Source organism: Macaca thibetana, chromosome 3, assembly GCF_024542745.1.
Source record: "Macaca thibetana thibetana isolate TM-01 chromosome 3, ASM2454274v1, whole genome shotgun sequence".
Classification (NCBI taxonomy): Eukaryota; Metazoa; Chordata; class Mammalia; order Primates; family Cercopithecidae; genus Macaca; species Macaca thibetana.
Genome location: NC_065580.1, coordinates 89539735 through 89561353, shown reverse-complemented (window position 1 = coordinate 89561353; position 21619 = coordinate 89539735). Strand labels below are relative to the sequence as shown.

Here is a 21619-nt window from a genome sequence, read left to right as displayed (position 1 = left end):
AAACGAAATTACTATCTGCACTGTGTTTTCATCCCCTCCCCATCCAAGAAAAATGAACAAAAAATACTTACAATGGTTCTTAGCCAGGAGCATTTTATCCCTTATTCACTAGTGGTAAATGAGTCAGATATGAGTTGGCCAGGAAAAGAACTGCTTTACCCAAAATCTTAGTATGAAATGAGTCATCTCACTCCAAACACCAATATGTTCTCCAAAATAACTGGCAAGAATTTCCTATAAAAAGAATCTTGCCTTCACTCTTTTCCATCCATTTAGCTCTCTGATTTTTCTAATTTTTCAATTTCCTGCGTGCTTATAATATTGCCTTCATAAGAAAAGCCCAGAAACGTTTCCGCCGCTTTATCTCATTTTGAAAGTCATCTTTCCTGTGTTGAGTAGGGGGACAATACTGATAGTATTCCCCTGAAAAGAGTAAATGCTCTGTGGCTTTTCAGAGCATTCTCTCTCTTTCTTTCTTTTCTCTCTCTCTCTCTCTCTCTCTCTCTCTCTGTGTGTGTCTGTTTGTCTGTCTCTGATGAAATTCATGCATGGTTCAACTGAAATGCAAGAGCCAGTTCTAGAAGAATTTTTCTTTTCCTCCGCTGAAAAAGGGAGTTCAGTTCAAAGTCATCAAAAATATTTCAAGCAAAATCATTTTTCTTCCCACAAGAAAAATCAATCACAATAGATGTAATCTGTCTAAAAGTGATAAACGAACATGAAACCAGGCTACAAGCTCTGACTCTGCTTTCCTGCACATCAGAACATTCACATTCTCTCTCTGCCATCAGACGAAGCTGGAAATAAAAATCACTGTGGACTGAAGCCAAGGTTCAATCCCTATAGATTATCATGAGTCAAGCACACTATTTACCTGAGGATAAACAAGTTTGCCTACAGGGCCAATTCCTGCCAAACTGCTGAGATTTTTATATTACTTGAGGCTCATAACATCACTTATTATTGTTAATTATTCTAAGCTCTGCAATTTAATGGGCAAAAATATTTACAATTCATTTCACTCAGGTTGAAATTTAGCTTCGTTTTTCTATATTAAATTAATTCTAAAGAATAGCTATGCTCCTTTTATATCCAACACTAACAGATGTTAGTTTCCTCAGTTTTATGGCCCTCAGATGACAGACAACTAACTGTTTTTGGCCTTGGGAATAATTGCAACACCTTTGGATTATGAACTTGGTTCAGTTCTTAGCTGGGAACGGCAGGGGGTTAGTTCATATTATCAAAGATGTAAAGTAAGTTTTCCCTTATGCTCTAGATATTCATATAAAGATATCTTTCAATAGACTAATATACAGCTTTTCCCTCTTATTGCTAATCTGCTGTTTAAGTGGTTATGGTAAGAGAAAATAATTGCATAAAAAGAAAATCTCTTATTCATTTTATCTCCTGCTCTTGGCCAAAACAAGATGTTAAATCCATTAAACTCTGAGTATCCAGTAAAAGCAAGAAAGTAGGACTGTTCGTATTTGTGCATTCTTGGGAAAATTGCCAACCTGTGCACTAGTAGCAGGATCTGCGTAATTAATGGTGATGTTATTGACGGAGGGAGTCTGATTTCCTTCTCCAGAGCAATTTAAGAGTGCAAGCTGGCAGAGCTTTAGCAAAGCCTCACCTGATTTGTTTTTAAATTGAGGAAATGTGACCTTGAAGTCAGCCATAGAAATCACCAATATTAATGTACATTTGTGGTGGCTTTGGTAGACTTTAAAGAAATTCTGAATGTACCATTTACTGTAGAACTGAATGATGAACACCAAATGCACAAACTGACAAACATTCCTTAAAAAGAGAACAAGCAAACCAAATCTTAGGTTAACTGTGTTTTTTTCTCCAGAAATCTATATTCATAGAAGATACATTAAAACCAATTCTGTCTTATAAAATAAAATAAAATCAGCCCCGAGTTCACACAGTCCTTTACACACAGTCTCTTGTCTCCCTTGCAGGCGACTTCCACCTTTATCCAGTTGTTGGACCTCAAGGACAACCATGTAAGGAGTGTGTATATATTTTGACTATCCAACGGTCTAGCATTTTTTCCATCTTCTACTCTCCTCTTTCTCTTTGTTATATCAGCAATTTCAAAATGATTAGAGAAAGGAAAAGAACATCTGGAAAAACAGAGATAACTAGGAAAAGGAGTTAATCCCACAAGCAGCTCTTTCCATAACGATCTGCACTCAATTATCTGATAAGGCGTGATTTTTCTCACCATCTATCTCATCCCCTCTATTTCTCTGTGAACTGCAACCACATGCTCCAGCTCTGCATTTTGCATGAAGAATGAAGCAATGAATTCTCGATAGCCTAAAGCATGTGCTGTGGCATCTGTGGCTTTGGAGAGGACAAGTGGTGGAAGTGGAGGAGACAGGTGAAGGAAAGCCAGGAGGAAGATTCACAAACATCAACGATGAATGTGGATATGACTGACCCGGATTATTCCCCCATGCTGGATTCATACCTGGTGTCTTCCTGAGCAAAGGGCTGTTCCACATCCACTGTTAGGGAGGCCAGGGCAGAAACGGTCTCTGTCTCCTCTTGCAACTGAGCACCAGCCAGAGCACAGCCCCTTGGCACAGCCACCATCCTTACTGACTTCCAATACTTGCCTAGGAAAAACATCCATCATACTTTATAAGAATTGTAATTACAGCAGTAATAATCAGAATACTTACATAAGTCCAACTCAGAGCAGTTGTTAAGTTAAAATTCCCCATGTTATACACAGTTGTAATTTGGTTTCTTGACTGTTATGATTAGGTCTGTTTCTCAATCTAAGAATGCCAAGTTGTGAAGTGCCCATATTCCCAAGCTGAATCTCCCCCTTGCTCACACAGCAATAAAGTGAGGAATAATCCATGGCCTACTGAACTCACCCTCAGACTGACAGCTGTCTCTGCAACTAAGTAAGCAAACTCTGGGCTTCACGTTCCCTGGGAAACCCACAAGAGACCAGGAGGCAGCACTCTTACAGAGAAAATGAATGGAATCGTACTGTTAAACATTGCTACTTGAATCATTAACTTTTAGAAAATGAAGTTGGAATATTAAAGAAAAAGAAAAGCCCAGAAATGCCAGCATGAATTGAATGGCAACTTTGCCAGAACAATCAGGTTTGTTAGTCCTGGATGTTCTTTCTTTCTCAACCTCAGGGTGTGTACTAGAACAATAATTGATTTAAAACTTTAATATATGTACTGGCTGATGTTGGAGCCCATCCATATGTCATACTGATGTTTCTTTTTTTGAGGCAGGAAAGGAGAAAGAGAGGAAAATAGAAGGTCATTTCATGAGAACATGCCAATGGGATAAATATGAAAGAGCAGAGTTAATGGCTTTCTTGCAGCCCTTAGGCTATTTTTTTGTGAAATGCTGAGTAGCCCCAAATCAAAGCAAGAGAATCTCCCTAGGTGCTGACATGACTCACCAGGTTAGTACTATCTCTGCAGCCTGACTGGATGGCAAGAACTTTGGTATGCAGTGTTTGCTTACTTCTTAGAAAAAAAAAAAAATCTTGTTTGAATGGAAAAGGCATATGGATGAATGCTGGATTGGGCAGTAAGATAACAGGGTTCTGGACCCAGCGCTGCCATCCCAATGACGTTAGTGAGGCTTTGCAGGACTTTATTTCTGACTCTTGAAATAGGGAGATGCCTCAAATCTCTTGCAGCTCTAACATTTTATGATTGGCCTTTCCTTATCTTACTGTTTCATAGAGGAACAGATGTCACATTATGGGAGGATACTCAGTCTCCCCATCTGTTCCCCATGCCAACAAGACCATCTGACATAGGTGTCAGTTACTATTTAACTTGCTGTGATCCCTTATTCTGACCATAGTCTGAGAATCTAAAGCTTTTAATTTGCACCAAACAATAACAATTCTGTCAGTGAATCCAAAAACTAACATTTTTTGAAAGCTAAGGCTTTTCCACATGTTGAGGACACAAAGATGCTTCCCTAACACCAAGAAATGCATGGTCCAGGTGAGACAGCCCTGTTAGTTAAGAATTACAATTCTGTGTGTAAAATGCCCATGGTGATCTTGAACGGGAATAAGTAGAACATGTGTTTAAGGTGATGGGAAAGTATGGAAAGACTTGCCAGGAAAAATAACACTTGACTGAGTATTTGAAAGACCATTAGAAATTAGAGTGCAAATGTGCTCCTAAAAACCTAATAGTTGATCATCCTGAAGTGTTGATTGCCTTTTCAAATCTTTTCTTGATCTTCAGCAGAGCAAGTTGGTGGTCAAGGGATATCCCTGGAAGGGGAAACAGCACATACAAATATACATAGACTGGAGTCTCTGTGTTTTACTGGGTGACCATCAACTGCTGGGAATGACTGGAACATAGGAAGAGTCTGGAGTGGGATGGATGAGACTGCTGTGGTAGGCAAGGGCTAATTAATACACACTCTTGAATGACAGACCGATGATCCTGGACTTCAGCCTGAGGATGATGAGGGGGCATTTTAAGCAGACAAGGTATACAATCAGTCTTATGTTTTTAAAATATCCCTTTGAAGAGATTATGGGTGATGGATTGGAAGGTGATAACAGTGGGGGCAGGAAGACTAATTTCACATCTTGGCAAAAGTCCAAGTGGGAAATGATGATGTCTAATCCAAAAGGAAGTAACAGAATCGAAACGAGAAGATGCTAAGAGAGATTTAGGAGATTGCAAATGTATCTTTGGCCTACCCTACATCTCTCAACTTTGAAAGTTATCTCTGAATTGGCAGTTGCATTCCCAGGGCCTAGTTTCCCTAGATCACAATGTCAAATATTATCCAGCTCTAATATTTCATGATTGGCCTTTCTTTATCTTACTGTTTCATGAAGGAACAGATGTCACATTTGGGGAGCAAATTCAGTCTCACCACCCATATTCTATGCCAATAAGGCCTTCTGACATAGGGGTCCACTACTATTAAACTTACTTTCAAGCTAATGTTATTGTAGTATTACCCAAGTTGAAAATTCCATATGCCAGCTATAATTACATATATTGTAATGAGTTACACAAGATATTATTATTAAACATTATTTTAGCGGATGACATTTACAAAGTTAGTGGTGCCTTATGACATCCTTTTCTTGTTTTCTATGGCGGCTAATGTGGGGACTCTGACAAACACACTACATGTGGCTAGTAGCTTATGGGTCAAATTGTAAAAGACTGTAGGAAAGACAAACTAGCATTATTGAGAACTAAATATGTGCCAAGACTGTGCTAGGTGTTTCTACATTTATAATTTGTAATTTTATTTAACCCTAGTGACAACTATTTAGGCAATGTCAGGTAGTGTTTTTGAAGATCACATGGCTAATAGGCAGAGGAGCTAATAATCCTTACTCAGCACTAATTTTAAATTGCCTCTTCCTCTGCACTCGGCTGTCCTCCACCCACCTTCCAGTAGACATAAAAATACCAAAAAGCCCAATTATAAAATTCTCAGCTTAAAAGGATTATGCATATTGCAAATTCTTTACTAAAAAATAATCTTTGGAAATGATACGTTACCCTTGTACTTTAGATATGTGATGCAGTTGACCCACATTTTATTGACTTTATGGTTTATTTGGACAATGTGAGACAATCATGTCGAAACTAGTTCATTCTATTCTTCATTTCTCATAAAATTGCACTATTGCAAGTACCTTTTACCAGGTAAATTATTGAGGCTATCATAAAACTGGAGACAAGGCTCATTGAAGAGTATGAATAAGAACCTCATCAAAGGCTGGGTGTGGTGGCTCACACCTGTAATCCCAGCACTTTGGGAGGCTGAGGGGGGTGGATCACTTGAGGTCAGGAATTCGAGACCAGCCTGGCCAACATGGTGAAACCCTGTCTCTACCAAAAATACAAAAATTATCCAGGCATGGTGGTGCATGCCTATAATCCTAGCTACTTGGGAGGCTGAGGCAGGAGAATCCTTTGAACCCAGCAGACCAAGTTTGCAGTGAGCTAAGATTGTGCCACTGCACTCCACCCTGAGTGACAGGGCAAGACTCAATCTTTAAAAAAAAAAAAAAAAAAAAAAAGGGTATTCAGTTAGGAAAAGAAGAAGTCAAATTGTCCCTGTTTGCAGATGACATGATTGTATATTTAGAAAACCCCATTGTCTCAGCCCAAAATCTCCTTAAGCTGATAAGCAACTTCAGCAAAGTCTCAGGATACAAAATTAATGTGCAAAAATCACAAGCATTCTTATACACCAGTAACAGACAAACAGAGAGCCAAATCAGGAATGAACTTCCATTCACAATTGCTTCAAAGAGAATCAAATACCTAGGAATCCAACTTACAAGGGATGTAAAGGACCTCTTCAAGGAGAACTACAAACCACTGCTCAGTGAAATAAAAGAGGACACAAACAAATGGAAGAACATACCATGCTCACGGATAGGAAGACTCAATATCATGAAAATGGCCATACTGCCCAAGGTAATTTATAGATTCAATGCCGTCCCCATCAAGCTACCAATGAGTTTCTTCACAGAATTGGAAAAAACTGCTTTAAAGTTCATATGGAACCAAAAAAGAGCCCGCATCTCCAAGACAATCCTAAGTCAAAAGAACAAAGCTGGAGGCATCACGCTACCTGACTTCAAACTATACTACAAGGCTACAGTAACCAAAACAGCATGGTACTGGTACCAAAACAGAGATATAGACCAATGGAACAGAACAGAGTCCTCAGAAATAATACCACACATCTACAGCCATCTGATCTTTGACAAACCTGAGAGAAACAAGAAATGGGGAAAGGATTCCCTATTTAATAAATGGTGCTGGGAAAATTGGCTAGCCATAAGTAGAAAGCTGAAACTGGATCCTTTCCTTACTCCTTATACGAAAATTAATTCAAGATGGATTAGAGACTTAAATGTTAGACCTAATACCATAAAAATCCTAGAGGAAAACCTAGGTAGTACCATTCAGGACATAGGCATGGGCAAAGACTTCATGTCTAAAACACCAAAAGCAACGGCAGCAAAAGCCAAAATTGACAAATGGGATCTCATTAAACTAAAGAGCTTCTGCACAGCAAAAGAAACTACCATCAGAGTGAACAGGCAACCTACAGAATGGGAGAAAATTTTTGCAATCTACTCATCTGACAAAGGGCTAATATCCAGAACCTACAAAGAACTCAAACAAATTTACAAGAAAAAAACAAACAACCCCATCAAAAAGTGGGCAAAGGATATGAACAGACATTTCTCAAAAGAAGACATTCATACAGCCAACAGACACATGAAAAAATGCTCATCATCACTGGCCATCAGAGAAATGCAAATCAAAACCACAATGAGATACCATCTCACACCAGTTAGAATGGCGATCATTAAAAAGTCAGGAAACAACAGGTGCTGGAGAGGATGTGGAGAAATAGGATCACTTTTACACTGTTGGTGGGATTGTAAACTAGTTCAACCATTATGGAAAACAGTATGGCGATTCCTCAAGGATCTAGAACTAGATGTACCATATGACCCAGCCATCCCATTACTGGGTATACACCCAAAGGATTATAAATTATGCTGCTATAAAGACACATGCACACGTATGTTTATTTGCAGCACTATTCACAATAGCAAAGACTTGCAATCAACCCAAATGTCCATCAGTGACAGATTGGATTAAGAAAATGTGGCACATATACACCATGGAATACTATGCAGCCATCAAAAAGGATGAGTTTGTGTCCTTTGTAGGGACATGGATGCAGCTGGAAACCATCATTCTTAGCAAACTATCACAAGAACACAAAACCAAACACCGCATGTTCTCACTCATAGGTGGGAACTGAACAATGAGATCACTTGGACTCAGGAAGGGGAACATCACACACCGGGGCCTATGATGGGGAGCGGGGAGGGGGGAGGGATTGCACTGGGAGTTATACCTGATGTAAATGACGAGTTGATGGGTGCAGCACACCAACATGGCACAAGTATACATATGTAACAAACCTGCACGTTATGCACATGTACCCTACAACTTAAAGTATAATAATAATAAATAAATTTAAAAAAAATAAATAAAAAATAAAAATAGACTAATAAAAAATAAAATAAAAAAAAAAAAAAAAAAAGAAGCTCATCGAAAATTGAGCTAACTAAAAGTATTTCCAGATTGGAGATCCCACACTCCACACTAATCCGGGAGAAGTCACTGGATCACAATGGAGCACAATTTCCACATTTATAAAATAATAGTGGTAGGCTTAATGATATGAAAGTTTTATTCCTGCTCTCATTCTCACTTATTATCCTTCTGATCTAATGTTACATATCACTCTTGGATGTTACAATAAATTTTGCTATGGCAGAAAACCTTTTTTTTTGATCTATGAGCCTATGGACTCTTGAAGAGGTCAGCAAAGACTCTTTGCACATAATATGCACATCTAGAATAAGCAAGGGCTTTAATTTTCAAGCATTGGGTTTTATTTCTCAATAAGAGAGGTCTAGGCCACAAACAAACATCTTTACTTCCATAACACAATCAGGACAGAAGGTATGCATTGTTAATAGCAATCTTTAAGCCGAATGACTGACCATGATCCTTTAAATTTTGGCCCATATGTATGTCAGTTCTAGGAAGGATTTAAAATAGTTGAGACCCTTTTGGATAAAATTTAATGTGTATAAAATATCCTGCTAAGTTAAGATTAAATATTATAAGTTTGGCTTTTATCCACATGTATGAGTTTCCTGACTCAGAAATAACCCAAAAATTTAAATTCTATTTGGCCTCTGGCAAAGTCTATAAAAACAAGGGAAATATTCTACATTAATAATGCATTTATAGACCACTATCTCTATTCATAGAGGAGAATAATTGAAATGGAAGTGGGTATAGCACTGTCTGTGCAATATGCAGTCAATTCAAACCCCATAATTTATGGGTTATATTTTCATGTGATGTGTAGGGTCTTTTCTTCCGTTACAGAAACAGATGTGCAAGAAAGTCGTATCTATTGGCATAGGAATAATATCCCAATTACCACATACGAGAAATGAACCAAGGCTGACTGCTAGGTTTTTCAGGAGCTGTTATTCGTGCAGTCAAATATTAGTAACCAGCCACAACTGGGTTGCTCTCCTATGGCTACGCAACTGGCAAAAGAGAAGAGTTTTCCATTAAAATTGGGCATGCACACTCCCTCTTCAGTCATATCCTCTATCCTTACTCATTTTTCCCACTATATAAATCTTACCACTTTTCAGCACTTTTTAAGGACTATCCAGCCTTCACCATCATGTATTTTTGTTTTATCTGGCAAAAGTAGCACAAATAATGAATCTACAATAAAGATAAAAAGTAGAGAATGGAATGTAGACAGTCAAGACTTTGAGGTGAAGGCCATAGATGGGGTTTCACTGGGTCACACAAGGCCCAGGAGAGGGCATCCTGCAGGTCCTCTGTAAACGGACTTCAGTATAAACCAGATTGTTCTTGGAAATGGACAATTTGGAACAATAGGCAGTTGCTGACTCATGAAAATCTGTGTTACACAAGTCACCTATCTACCAAAAGTTTTCTCAATTCAAAGCCCCTTGCTACTTTGAAAACTTCCTGACCCCAGAAATCCCCCTTTCCATCATCATTTTGGAGTCTTAGAGCTGCCACTCCTTCTCAAATTTGCTTTTTTTAACCTTCTTTCCATTTGAATGATGTTGCCTTTCATCTTTATACACCAGGTTCTCATAGGGAAAGAAGCTGCTGCTAACCTTAACCTCTTGCTATCTCCTTCAACCGCAGAGATTATTAACACCTGGGGCTTACAAAGAGCCTAAGTCTATGAATTTTCTAAAACTTGTTAATACGTTTTTAAGATACACTTTTTAGATAAACAGAGAACTTTGGCATGATCCAAAACATTGTTTAAATGCAAAAATTAAGACACATTGAAAATTGGTGCATAAATTGAGTGACCAGGTAATTTTTCATCTAAATTGGGGCTATTCTGAGGCTAAATGGGGCTAAAAATAAAAATTATATGTTTTGGAAATATTTGTTGGCCAAGAAATTATTTTTATTAGTTGGCCTATAAGACAGTCCTATTCCAAATTTATTTTTACAACTAAAATTCATTAAAAAAAAAATTGCATAATTCATGTTTGTCAAAGCATGGCTACCAGCTTCTTCTTTATATTGATTATCTGAACCTTAGAAAATAACATAAGCAGAATTATTATTCCTGCTGAATATCACATATGTTAATCAGCTTTGTAGCTATATCGCACACTGATACAATATACTGACATTTTTATGAAAAATATATTTTTTGTTTCAATGGGGTCTAAATATTTTAGGCTTTTTGATTGAATTTCCTATAATCTTGAAACCTTAATTGTATGGTTAATAAGTTTGAAATTTTTGGCATCTTTAATTTATCCTTCTCAAGAGACTGCAATAATTTTCATTGAGAAATAGTCTCTATAACTATGGTGCTATCTGGTAAGCTCAGAACAATTTCTGCTAAAAGCAGAATATTTTCACATTTAATTTTTAAAATACTGAAATGAGTAACTATTTTATTCCAAATGTTTCATGGTTGCTGTCTTTTATCTCCTTTCAGCATACTCCACTTTGGCAAACATTTTATGTAACACAAACAAGTTAAACGTCAGAAAGTTTTCTTTGTTTTTGACTCTTCAAAATTTTACGAAATTTAGATGCTGCTATGTCTTCAACTTCACTCGTTTTCTTCTTCTGTACTGCATAATCTGCCATTAATCCATCCAAATTGTGGGCTTTTAAAAATATCAAATGTTGCATGTTTTATCTCTAAAATTTCAATTTGCATGGTTTTTATATTTTTAATTTATCTCTTCATTATGCTTACACTTTCCTCTTCACATTGGAAGTACATTTTTAACGTTCTGAGTCAGTTTCTGTTTATTGATTTGCCTTGTGATCCCTTTCCTATTAAATGTTATTAAATGTTATTAACTTTATAATTAAATCTTATCAAATTATTTATAAAAATTGTGTACTCCATAAGTAATGCTAAGTACATTCTTGCTCTATAAGATGTTATATTCCACCAAAATTTAAATTTGTATATCAATGCAAAACCAAATGATTTTATTATCAGTATTACACTTTTACCAAAATTTATAATAAATAACTTCCACAATAATTCCCTGCTTTCTTTTTTGGGCAACTTTATTTACAAAAGCTTTACTTTGATTCTATAAATTGAATGTAATATATAGAAGAATTATTATTAATTAGTGATTTTTCTGTTTGAAGCAATTAAGGACACTGTATCATTTGCAAGAAATTATGCTAATGGAGTCAAGAAAGAACAATTATTACCTCACTCCTGAACTTTTAAAAGTAATACTAGAAACTGAAAATTGATTTACAAAATTTTAAATCATAATCATTTTACCTAAATAAAAAGTAATGTTTCACAGAGCATTACATAAATGCACCTTCTGCAACTGCACTTCTTAAATTGTTCCTTTTGGTTTTAGTTTTTATTTTTGTTTTGCTTTGGTTAATAATAACTAAATTTTAAGGTAGAAACTGCTGCTTCTTTAACAGCATTGTGTCTTTGGTGTTCGTCTGTGATTTTACTCTGTCCCCTTGATGAATAATGAATATTGACAAACATTTTGTTCAAGTTACATATTCATTATCAACTCGCTTGGGAAATAGAAGTAGAGCACTCATTTTTAAAATTCACATTCACACTTGTTTGTGAGCTCATTTCAGCCAATAATGTTGATAGCGAAATTAAAATATGTAACAAAACATAAAACAAATAAATACACAGTGAAGTTGTAATGTATAATAATTGACAAAATCTCTGTAGCAAAAGTATTGAGAGTGTAAATGCTGTATGGAAGGCTGGTCCTATTTCCTGAACATATCTTATTCACATCTAACTGCTGATTTCTTGAATTTTCCCCTAACTCTATCTTCTTTTTTGTTTGTTTGTTTGTTTGTTGAGTCAGAGTCTAGCTCTGTTGCCCAGGCTGGAGCGTGGTGGTACAATCTCCCCTCACTGCAACCTCTGCCTCCTGGGTTCAAGCGATTCTCCTGCCTCAGCCTCATGAGTAGTGGGATTACAGGTGCGCACCACCACGCCCAGCTAATTTTTGTACTTTTTAAAGTAGAAACAGGGTTTCACCATGTTGGCAGGCTGGTCTCAAACTCCTGACCTCATGATCTGCCTGCCACGGCCTCACAAAGTGCTAGGATTACAGGCGTGAGCCACTGGCACCAGGCCCCTAACTCTATCTTCTAACAGCTTGGTAGCTTCATGCATGTCACAAGCTACAGCACTGACTACAGCACCCATGACTGGTGTGCCAGGTGGTAGCAATGTTGAGTATTTCTTCCTTTACCTCCCAGACCAGAAATTTAGATATCATTTACAACTGGTATCCATGAGGACCCTGCACGCTTTTCTTAAAAGGGAAGCGCTAGTTAAATCAGAGAAGGACCTGGAAAAGAGAGATGGGTTATCAATTGTATTTCATATAGATTTAAACATGTGTTCAAAGTAAAAATCATATTTACTTTCCACGCATTTCTTACACAACCAGATGAAACCATGATAGAAGCTAAAGCAAAGTACACGTGTAACCCATTCATCCTTACTCACTTAATAAAACTATAGATAATAATACTTCATTCAAAATGAAAAATCTGAAACAAACGGTATCTGCATGAGATGTTGAGACAACAGACATAAACCAAGACTGTCCGTGGCAGACAAGAAAGAACTGTCACTGTAGCAGCCACTGTCAGGGCCTCATCCACATGTCCCACCCCTTACTAGTTCAGTGCACACTACCTCATTTCCATTCGCCAGAACCAACATGTCTTTTCAGGACAGCTTTCAGTGCCCCTGGAGCATTTTTGCTCTATGATTGGCCAGAAATATCAGGTAATATTGTCCCCCAGGAGCAGTATTCAGGCAATAACTGTTTGGAGTTGGAGCATAAATTTCTCTGCTCTCTCGCAGCTCACATGAAGTAACTCTGAGCTACGTGTTTTACATCAGCTCCCAGCATTTCCCCAGAGGAATTAAACTCTAGATACCTACAAGGATAGTTGAACAAATGACACTTCATTTCTTCTCTTGTCACTCTTCACTATTCCTCTTCCTTTTCTCCCTATGCCTGCACCTGCAAATAAATTACTTGTACATGACTCCTTGTGTATCAGGATCTGTTTCTGGTAGAAGCCAAACCAAGATAGTCTCCCAACATGTAACAGATGTAAGAAAAACCTGGTAGGAATTGTTCCTTTCATACATCTCAAGCGTCCTCTCTGTCAATGGTTTGATATATTCAAACCCTGAGACACATATTACTAAAATGCATTGAATGTTGCGTTAGAAACCAATCTTTTTTTGAAAATTAACTTTTATTGAGTAATAAACTATGCCGTGTCCTGGAAGTAATAGTGCCAACGTGAATAGTGAATTATCTCCCTGTACATAGACAAACATGGCTATTCCAGTTTTCTTAGCAAGCCTGAAGGCAGATTAAGGGGTATTAGATGAAATGAATACTCATATTCTGGGGAAGAGTCAGTCTCTTGGATACAGAGATGTGAGTGCATTAATCAGAAGCTATTTATGAATAACCTGCAAAGCTAATTTGTTAACCCACCAAAGAAGTATAACTTTTATGAGGGCTATATACTATTACTGTCAGGATGACCAGTCAATTTTATCCCAATTTCCCTACATGGGAAACCAAATTGCATTCAAAAGATTGTTTCTATCACTCAGTGATATGGTTAGGCTTTGTGTTCCCACCCAAATCTCATCTTGAATTGTAATCCTCATAATCCCCACGTGTTGAAGGAGAGAACTGGTAGGAGGTGAATGGATCATGGGGATGGTGTCCCCCATGCTGTTCTCATGAGTCAGTGAGTTCTCAGGAGATCTGATGGTTTTATGTATCTGACAGTTCCTCCTTCACACATTTGCTGTCTCTTACCTGCCACCATGTAAGATATGTCTCTTTCCCTTCCATCATAATTATAAGTTTCCTGAGGCCTTCCCAGCCCTGTGGAACTCTCAGTCAATTAAATTGCTTTTCTTTTGCCCAGTGTTGGGCAGTTGTTTAAAGCAGTGTGAGAATGGAGTAATACACTCTTACTTTTTGCTTTTATTACCTACCATGCATTCTGATTTTGGAAATATAGGATATGGATACTTTCATAGATCTTACAGGTTGCTATTAATCAAATGATCATGCTATATGAGTACACGTCTCACACTGAAATAAGCTACTGAAATGAAGGTACTGCGTTCTATGAAATAAAAAAAAAAATCTGATCTTAACTGATAATCAGAAGGTGTATATCTGATCAAGGGACAATTAAGCTGAGATATGAAGTATGTATAAGAGTTAAGTAGTCAAAGAGAGGAATATCAGGAAAATATATGAAGGTCTTGAGGAAGGTGGAAAAACAGCACACTAAAAGAACTGAAAGAAGGTAAGTTGGGTCAAGAGAAGAAAGCAGTAGAATGGTAATGGGCCCATTTACGTTTGGTAATTATAAGTTTATAAGAGGTCAAACCGCTATACATCATTACAGTCTCTTGAAGACCTGCACTGGAGAAATCTCTGGAAGACCAGCATCAGGGAAAGTTGTTTGTCGTGTATATCCAGCATTGAGATTTTCTTATATCGGTAAAGTTGAAGGACAAGACTGTTGGTAAGGTAGATTGAAAGGTAGAAGGGCAAATGAATGTTATAATTTTAATGCTGAATGGAAAAAGAAATGAAGACAGGAAAGGGCAATGGATGAGGAGAAATGAGGAATTAAAAACTAGACAATAAAACAGTACCTTAGGTGTGCAAGTCAACAATTCTATGACATATGGGTATAATAGCCTGATGTATCCATCCCATCAGAGATAGGCTTGCCAGTGTTGCTTTAGGATTCACCTTTTTAGGTCTGCTAAGACAGTAACAGATGGTATCCTTTCTCATTCTTTATCCATAGGAGTTTATGTCTTTAGAAAAAAAGAAAACTTTATTATTGTTTTAGTGGGTTTCCATGAAGAAGTGAAAATAAATGAATATTATTTATCTATTATCAGTATTTGAAAGTAATCCTCCTCCATTTTAACTCCACAAATAAGGCTTATTATTCTGATATATCTCATTTCTGCTGACTCTCCCTAGTGCCTTGTGCTATTGTGCATTGGATTTTATTCATTTTTTAAAATATGTATATATTTATGTATTTGAATTCATATTTTGTTGGGCTTGATCTCTGCACATACTGAGGGTCTAAATTAGAAATACATTCCTCCAGGAAGGAATTTTATTGACTTCCTCCAGAACCCAGGAGTGGACAAAGATCAAAACTCTTTAGTATCTATCAAACTCATATCCCTTTGATGCAGATCTCAAGCTTTCTTGTGCATTATAGCACTGATACCATTATTTGCTTCAGAGATATTCCCCTTTTTTGTGTTACTTACTGCTTCTTATTAAATTTCATCTTATGTTTTTTTCCCTTTCCTATTTGCTGACATTCTAGCAAGCCCACTAATGTACTACAATAGATTGTTTTAATGTATGCAGACTCTATTACACCTTAGGAGAGGCCTGTTATAGTGTCTATCCTGTTATACTTGGGAAGAGGAAATCTGGTAGAACACTGTTCTCATTTTTGAAACGGAGTGGGAACAGGAAGGTCATATAGATGCTTTAGTAGAAAGAAAGTGGGCTTTGACATCACAGTGAGACCCGGATTAAAATCTTAGTTATACTGCTTACCAGTATAAAGAACTTAAACAAGCTACCTAAACTTAGTAAGTCTCAAGTTATTCATGAACAAAATGAGGGAAGAACTGTGCACTGCAGAATCATGTGAGGACTAGAAATAATATATGTAAATACTTAGGAAATAATCTTCCCTTAAACCTGACTTTCTTCTAGTATGTCCTGTTCTCAGAGAATGGTATCATGGTATGATGTGTGTGTGTGAGATTGATGTGGGTGCTAACACCTGAGTATATGATTACAAAGTATTCCTACTCTTTCATAATCCACAAAGAGTTTTCAGTCCTAGAAGCATGCATAGTTTTATTTTATTTTCTTGGTTTAATTAGTTTTCCCTTGGTAGATGTGTGAGTGAAAAAAAATTGCAGATACAGTTGGAATAAAAAATACCCCCCAAAATTGTGTCCCATAGCAGATGGCAGATTTTCTTTTTTATTCTGATACATTCTAGTATTAGGGCACCATCAACACAACAACCAGACTTTCAACATTTGAAGAGAATGGTTAATTAGAAGTTCAAAATCAACTTTCACAAAGCCATGTGTACAAGTCTGACCTGGCTGTGATACAAGCGAGGGTTGGCAGGGTTAATAGCGGGAAAATGCCGAACGCTGCTTTTCTTCAATGAAGGTCTGCCTGGCCCAGGACTCTAACGTCAAGGCCTCTGTCTAAAGCCAAAGAATATATGACAAATAGCAGCTCACACCTGACAACAGTCAGGGCTTTAAACTCAACAGGGCAGGGATTTGAAATTCTGCCAATCCTTGCATTTTTTTCTGATTAGATGTATTTTACAAGTTTATAAGGGGCTCCAAAGTGGACGCACAGCTCCATGACTCCTTGTAATTTGGCACCGAGCTTCCAGAACTGACTGTGGGTAAATCTCAATTAGCCAGAACGTCCTACATTCCAAATTTTAACTCAAATTAAATTTTGTTTAAATATGTCACTTTGGGAAGAAATGGGAAAAACTCAACACAAAAATTGCAAAAGGAATCAACTTATTTGTGACATAGTGTAACTTAGAGGCTAAGAGGGAAGACTGGATCTAGACTGCTTGGTTTATGATCTTGCTTTTGCCCGCTCATTAGCTGTGTAACCTTGGGGAATACAATGAATCTCGATGTGCCTCAGTTTACTTCGCTATAAAATGGGAATGAAAATAGTAACTACAGGGTTCTAGAGAAGATTAAATGAATTAATTTTTAATAGTACCTCACACACTGTAAGCACTCAATATTATTACATTATTTTATTATTTGCTAACATCTTACAGGGTTTGTATTGTGTAAATAATTTCATCCAATGGTTCTCTGTAACTTCAATGCAGAGACAATGTATATTCCGAGGATACTGCCTTCTCCCCAAACCATTAAGACTTTCGATCAGCAAAGTGCCTTTTTCTTAAGTTTAATATTTTTCATTTCCTTTCAAACCTTTTCTTTCTTCACAATTTCCTATCTGGGAGCTGAACACCACCATCTTCTTAGTTTTCCAAGCCAGAAAACCCAGAAATTATTAATCCTCTCCCTGTCAGTTAATTACCATATTATACCAATTATACTTCTGAATTAAACTGCTCACATGACAATAAGCCCTGGTAATCTCCTGTCTTCAGAGCAAGCACAGTGATCTTCTGATTTGCAGCCTTTATCATGCTTCTTCCCTGCTTGAAATAAAACCTCAAATGGCTATGAGCTAAAAGCTCCTTTCATATGGGGAATATCTTCTTGTCCTTCTCCCCTGTATCTCAATAGGATGAAAAATGGAAGAGACAGGAGAAGAGACACACACACAAGGCAGAAAATAAAAATGAAATAGATGAGGACAAAGAGAAAGAAGAAAAACTGAGTTTGAGTTTGACTTTTGATGTGGAGTCAAGAAGCTAGTAAAGTCTGTGAGATAATTTATGCAGCACATGTTGCAATCTGGAGAAACAACCCTTTTAGTTGTGTACATAGCCCCATGAGGTCAAAACATTGGATAACTTCTCCCCCAACAAGAGATGTATACAAATTCCTTTCAGTTTAGAAACAATTTGGATTTTCTCCTGGATTATCTGATGTAAATGCCCCTTCTCCTTGGAGTGGGGCAGCTGGAGGATATTATAATGATGGGAGAGGATGGTATTCCAGATAAAAAAGACAATGGTTGTTATCTTTATGGTAACATTACACAAAATACAGTCTTATTTTACTTTTATAGCCTTTTCCTTCAATTCATGTCCAGTTCTCTTAATCGTCAAGAAAACTAGGTACCTCATATTTTGATTATCCATTCCAATACATCGACAGTGTTTATTTAGTATTTTATTTTATCAATGAGTTCTCTCCCATTGGAAATATAGTAAAAAGTAAAATCAACAAAATTAGCATTCCTTTGTTCTTTTCTAGTATCAGTTGTTACTTCTAAGACTAGTTCCCAGAACTACAGATATAATAATAATATTAGTAATAATAATAGGAAGAGGAGGAAGAATAAGAGTAAAGAATAACAATAACATAGGGGAAGAGGAGGAGAAGGAAGACGTCATTCACTCAAAAACACACATACAAAACATAAGTCAAGCACAGTTCTGATAAGGAGTAGGTGTCAAGTATACTTGTCTCTCATCTCCCAGGGAAAATCTGATTTCATTCTTATTGCTCTAGAATGTGAGAGTGTGCTCTGTGCATTGCTGCTATGGAACCATACAGATAACTGATTATGCTTTAGTCAATTACATAGTTACTTGTAACATTCCCCTGCAACAAAGGAAATCATGTCCCTTTTCAAATTGTCCTCAAAAGTTGGATAAGTTCTGAGGGCTATAAAGTCACTTCTCATTGCCTTAAATATTACTCTGTGTGTGTGTGTGTGTGTGTGTGTGTGTGTATTTAAAACAATAGAGGATTAGTTACACTCACAAATTTTATATACAAGAAACATGGAAATTACTCCTCTATTTATGTAAAACACATTTGACAAAGCATATGGTGAAATTGCAGGTACTGTCCATTCCTCATTCTTGCCTGTGCCACCATTTTGCCTTGGTTGGCATAACAAGAAATTCTAAAAAGACCTCAATTCACTAAATAAGGGATAATCCCTAGAGTGGGGAAAACTGAAAGTGGGGCTACAGGCAGAAAATTCCTACTGTTCTTTTAGGATTCTTCTACCTATTTGCCACTTTGTTGCCACAGTGGCACCAACTTAGAAAAGCAATTCTAGTGATGTGTCATGTCATTCCTGGTGAAATTCCTCAAACAAATGGCTTGCTCATTGTCACATGGTTATTGAGTGGAGGAGAGGATTACAATGAAATTCATATCATTTTAAAATCTCCTACATTGGTGTTTTTCAACTTGTCAGAAGCAAACCACTGCAGGGTTGTAGCAAAATTGTGAAAGAATCCTCAAATCCTTGTGCACGTATATGTTTCCTTGATCCACAAAAAAAAAGATGCTATGATTATCATTATTATCATTCAAGAACTCCGTAAAATTGGTTGACACTTAAAAGGAATACTCTTCTCACTAAGAAATATAAATAAGTAAAAGGAAACTATGGCTTTATACTTGTGGTCTTCATATTTTGGGGTTTCACAGATTAATATCAACATCGTTCATTACATGTTTTTAGAACTTAAAGTGACAGTCTTTGGAGCTAAATAAATTTACTTTTATGGAAAACTCACTTCACGGTTCCTCCCCTCCCAAATCTGTGAAAAAGTTATAATGGGCCAGCACTGGTATAAAGAGTGGTGTTTCAGAACCCTGGCGCCCACCATGCCATGCAGAAAAGTGAAAGAATTCAATGGTGCGTGGATGCTGTAAATCACTAGGGTGGGTTTCAGGAAAGGAAACACCCATATGAGAGTTCTTTATCTCACTCCAGGCTGACTTGTTACTGGCATCACTTGTTGATTATTACAGCCAGTTAGCCAAGTGCTAGATCCAGCACTGATAATTGTCACCCCAAGCTTACCCATGGAAATGGCAACTCACAAAAATAATTCATGTTCTTCCTAACTTAGAAATGACTCATCCTTGAGGGTCATGAGGGTAGGAGAAGAAATGAGCTCTCATGTATTTTGCTTGGTCTTCTTAATCCCTCATTCTTCTGCATGAGTGTGCCAAGGAGTATAAATATGTGAGGTTAGTTACAAAAATCAATCCAGGCTTAGAAGAAGAATGTGGCAAACATTGACAGACTAGCTCATTCATTCATTCAACACACATTTGCAGGGCACCTAATACATACCAGAGACTGTGCAAAAGACATGGCAATGAAAAACTAACAGGAACACAGCAGAAATAATATCTGCCATCAAAAGATACTGTGCTAAGTTGCCACGTATTGCAGAATTTCCTGCTGTAGGTCTGAATAATATTCTATTTTATGTCTATACAACATTTTCTTTACCCACTCATCCACTGATGGACACCTAGGTTGCTCCCATCTCTTGGCTATGGTGAATAGTGCTGCAGGGTACTGAGACTGCTGACATCCCTTTGAGATTCTAATTTAAATTCTTTCTGATAAGTCTTCAGAAAGTGAGATGGCTGAATCATATGGTAGTTCTATTTTTAATTTCTTAAGGAATAACATGAAACTTCTTTTCCATTTTGTCATCTCAAAGATAATTGACCCTTGTATGCCATCTATCATGTTAAGATGGAACCAGACCCTCTCCTGTCAGGAAGGGTCTTCACCTGTCAGGAGAAATCATTGCCCTGCTGTGGCCTTGTAAGGCCTTTTCTCTTCAGCTAGATGAGCAACATAAACAAGGACAGAAAAACATAAATGATCCTGTTGGAAAATATTCACATACATGTGGCCAGGCAAGAAGCCAATGCTAATCACAGTCTCCAGCACCTGCATACTCTCAGCTGGGGGGCTCAGTTCTCAAAAAGAAATTCACAGGAGACCTGTCAGCACCTTGCCATGTGCCTTGGGATAAGGCTATCTAGAAACTTGCCTGAATGTTTCCCACATGCTACAGGCCTGCTTCTCAACAGTAACATAGTTCTCTGATACTGTCGTTCTAAACTGCAGCACAAAAGAACCCTTCAGAACCTGGGCTAGGAGGTGGGCTGAAATCTGAATACCCCCCAAAGTTGAAAGGAGGCACTTGTGTGACACTCAGAGACGTATGTGAAGAGGAAGTGCTCCTGTTGAACAAAGACTACCTTCAGGGGCAGCTTCATAATGGGTAACCTGTGCAGTTGCGGAGCGCCCCACTCTCAGAAAGACCCCATGCTTGGTTCAGTGCTTTGCTGCTACCCTCTAGGAATTATTAATTTTTTAACAAGGAAGAGTTCACACAGTTTCATTTTGAACTGGGTCTCACAGATTAAGTAACCTGTCCCTACCACTTTCTCTGCCAAAGGGGAAATGAGGAACACAATTAGGGTCCTGGAGTCCCAAAGGAGCAGGTGAAATGGAAGCATGGGTTATAAAACAGGGAGAAGCAAGAGTGCAATTTCATATCTTGTAAGGAAATTCAGCACTGTTTACTAATCAGGGAGCCCACAATTTTAATTTCCCAAGCCATTGTGAAGTTTGAGACTCTGAAATACCCACTCTATTTTATTGCTCTGTGGACATTAGAGGGCTCTTTTCTGTTCGTTTAGTATAGAAGAGTGGCCCCAAAGACACGCAATTATAACCACATAAAAATGCACCACACAGTGGTCAAAGCCACAGTGCTGAACCACTTTCTCACTAACGATTTTCGCTCCACTTCTCAAATGGTGAGAGATCGTTTTCCGATCTTGTGTTTTCTTTCGTTTTACAAACCCCAACCCACTATTCAGAGCC

The 21619-nt window shown here is 37.5% G+C and overlaps 1 protein-coding gene across 24 annotated transcripts in view; it reads right to left on the bottom strand.

Annotated features, from left to right (window-relative positions):
• HDAC9 (histone deacetylase 9) overlaps nt 1-21619 on the bottom strand; it is a 927498-nt gene that overhangs the window by 17799 nt on the left and 888080 nt on the right. For all 24 annotated transcript variants that reach the window (XM_050783085.1, XM_050783067.1, XM_050783066.1 and 21 more), the window contains one exon: nt 2486-2633. In XM_050783085.1, the coding sequence (XP_050639042.1) occupies nt 2486-2633 (148 nt within the window). The remainder of the gene's footprint in view (nt 1-2485; nt 2634-21619) is intronic.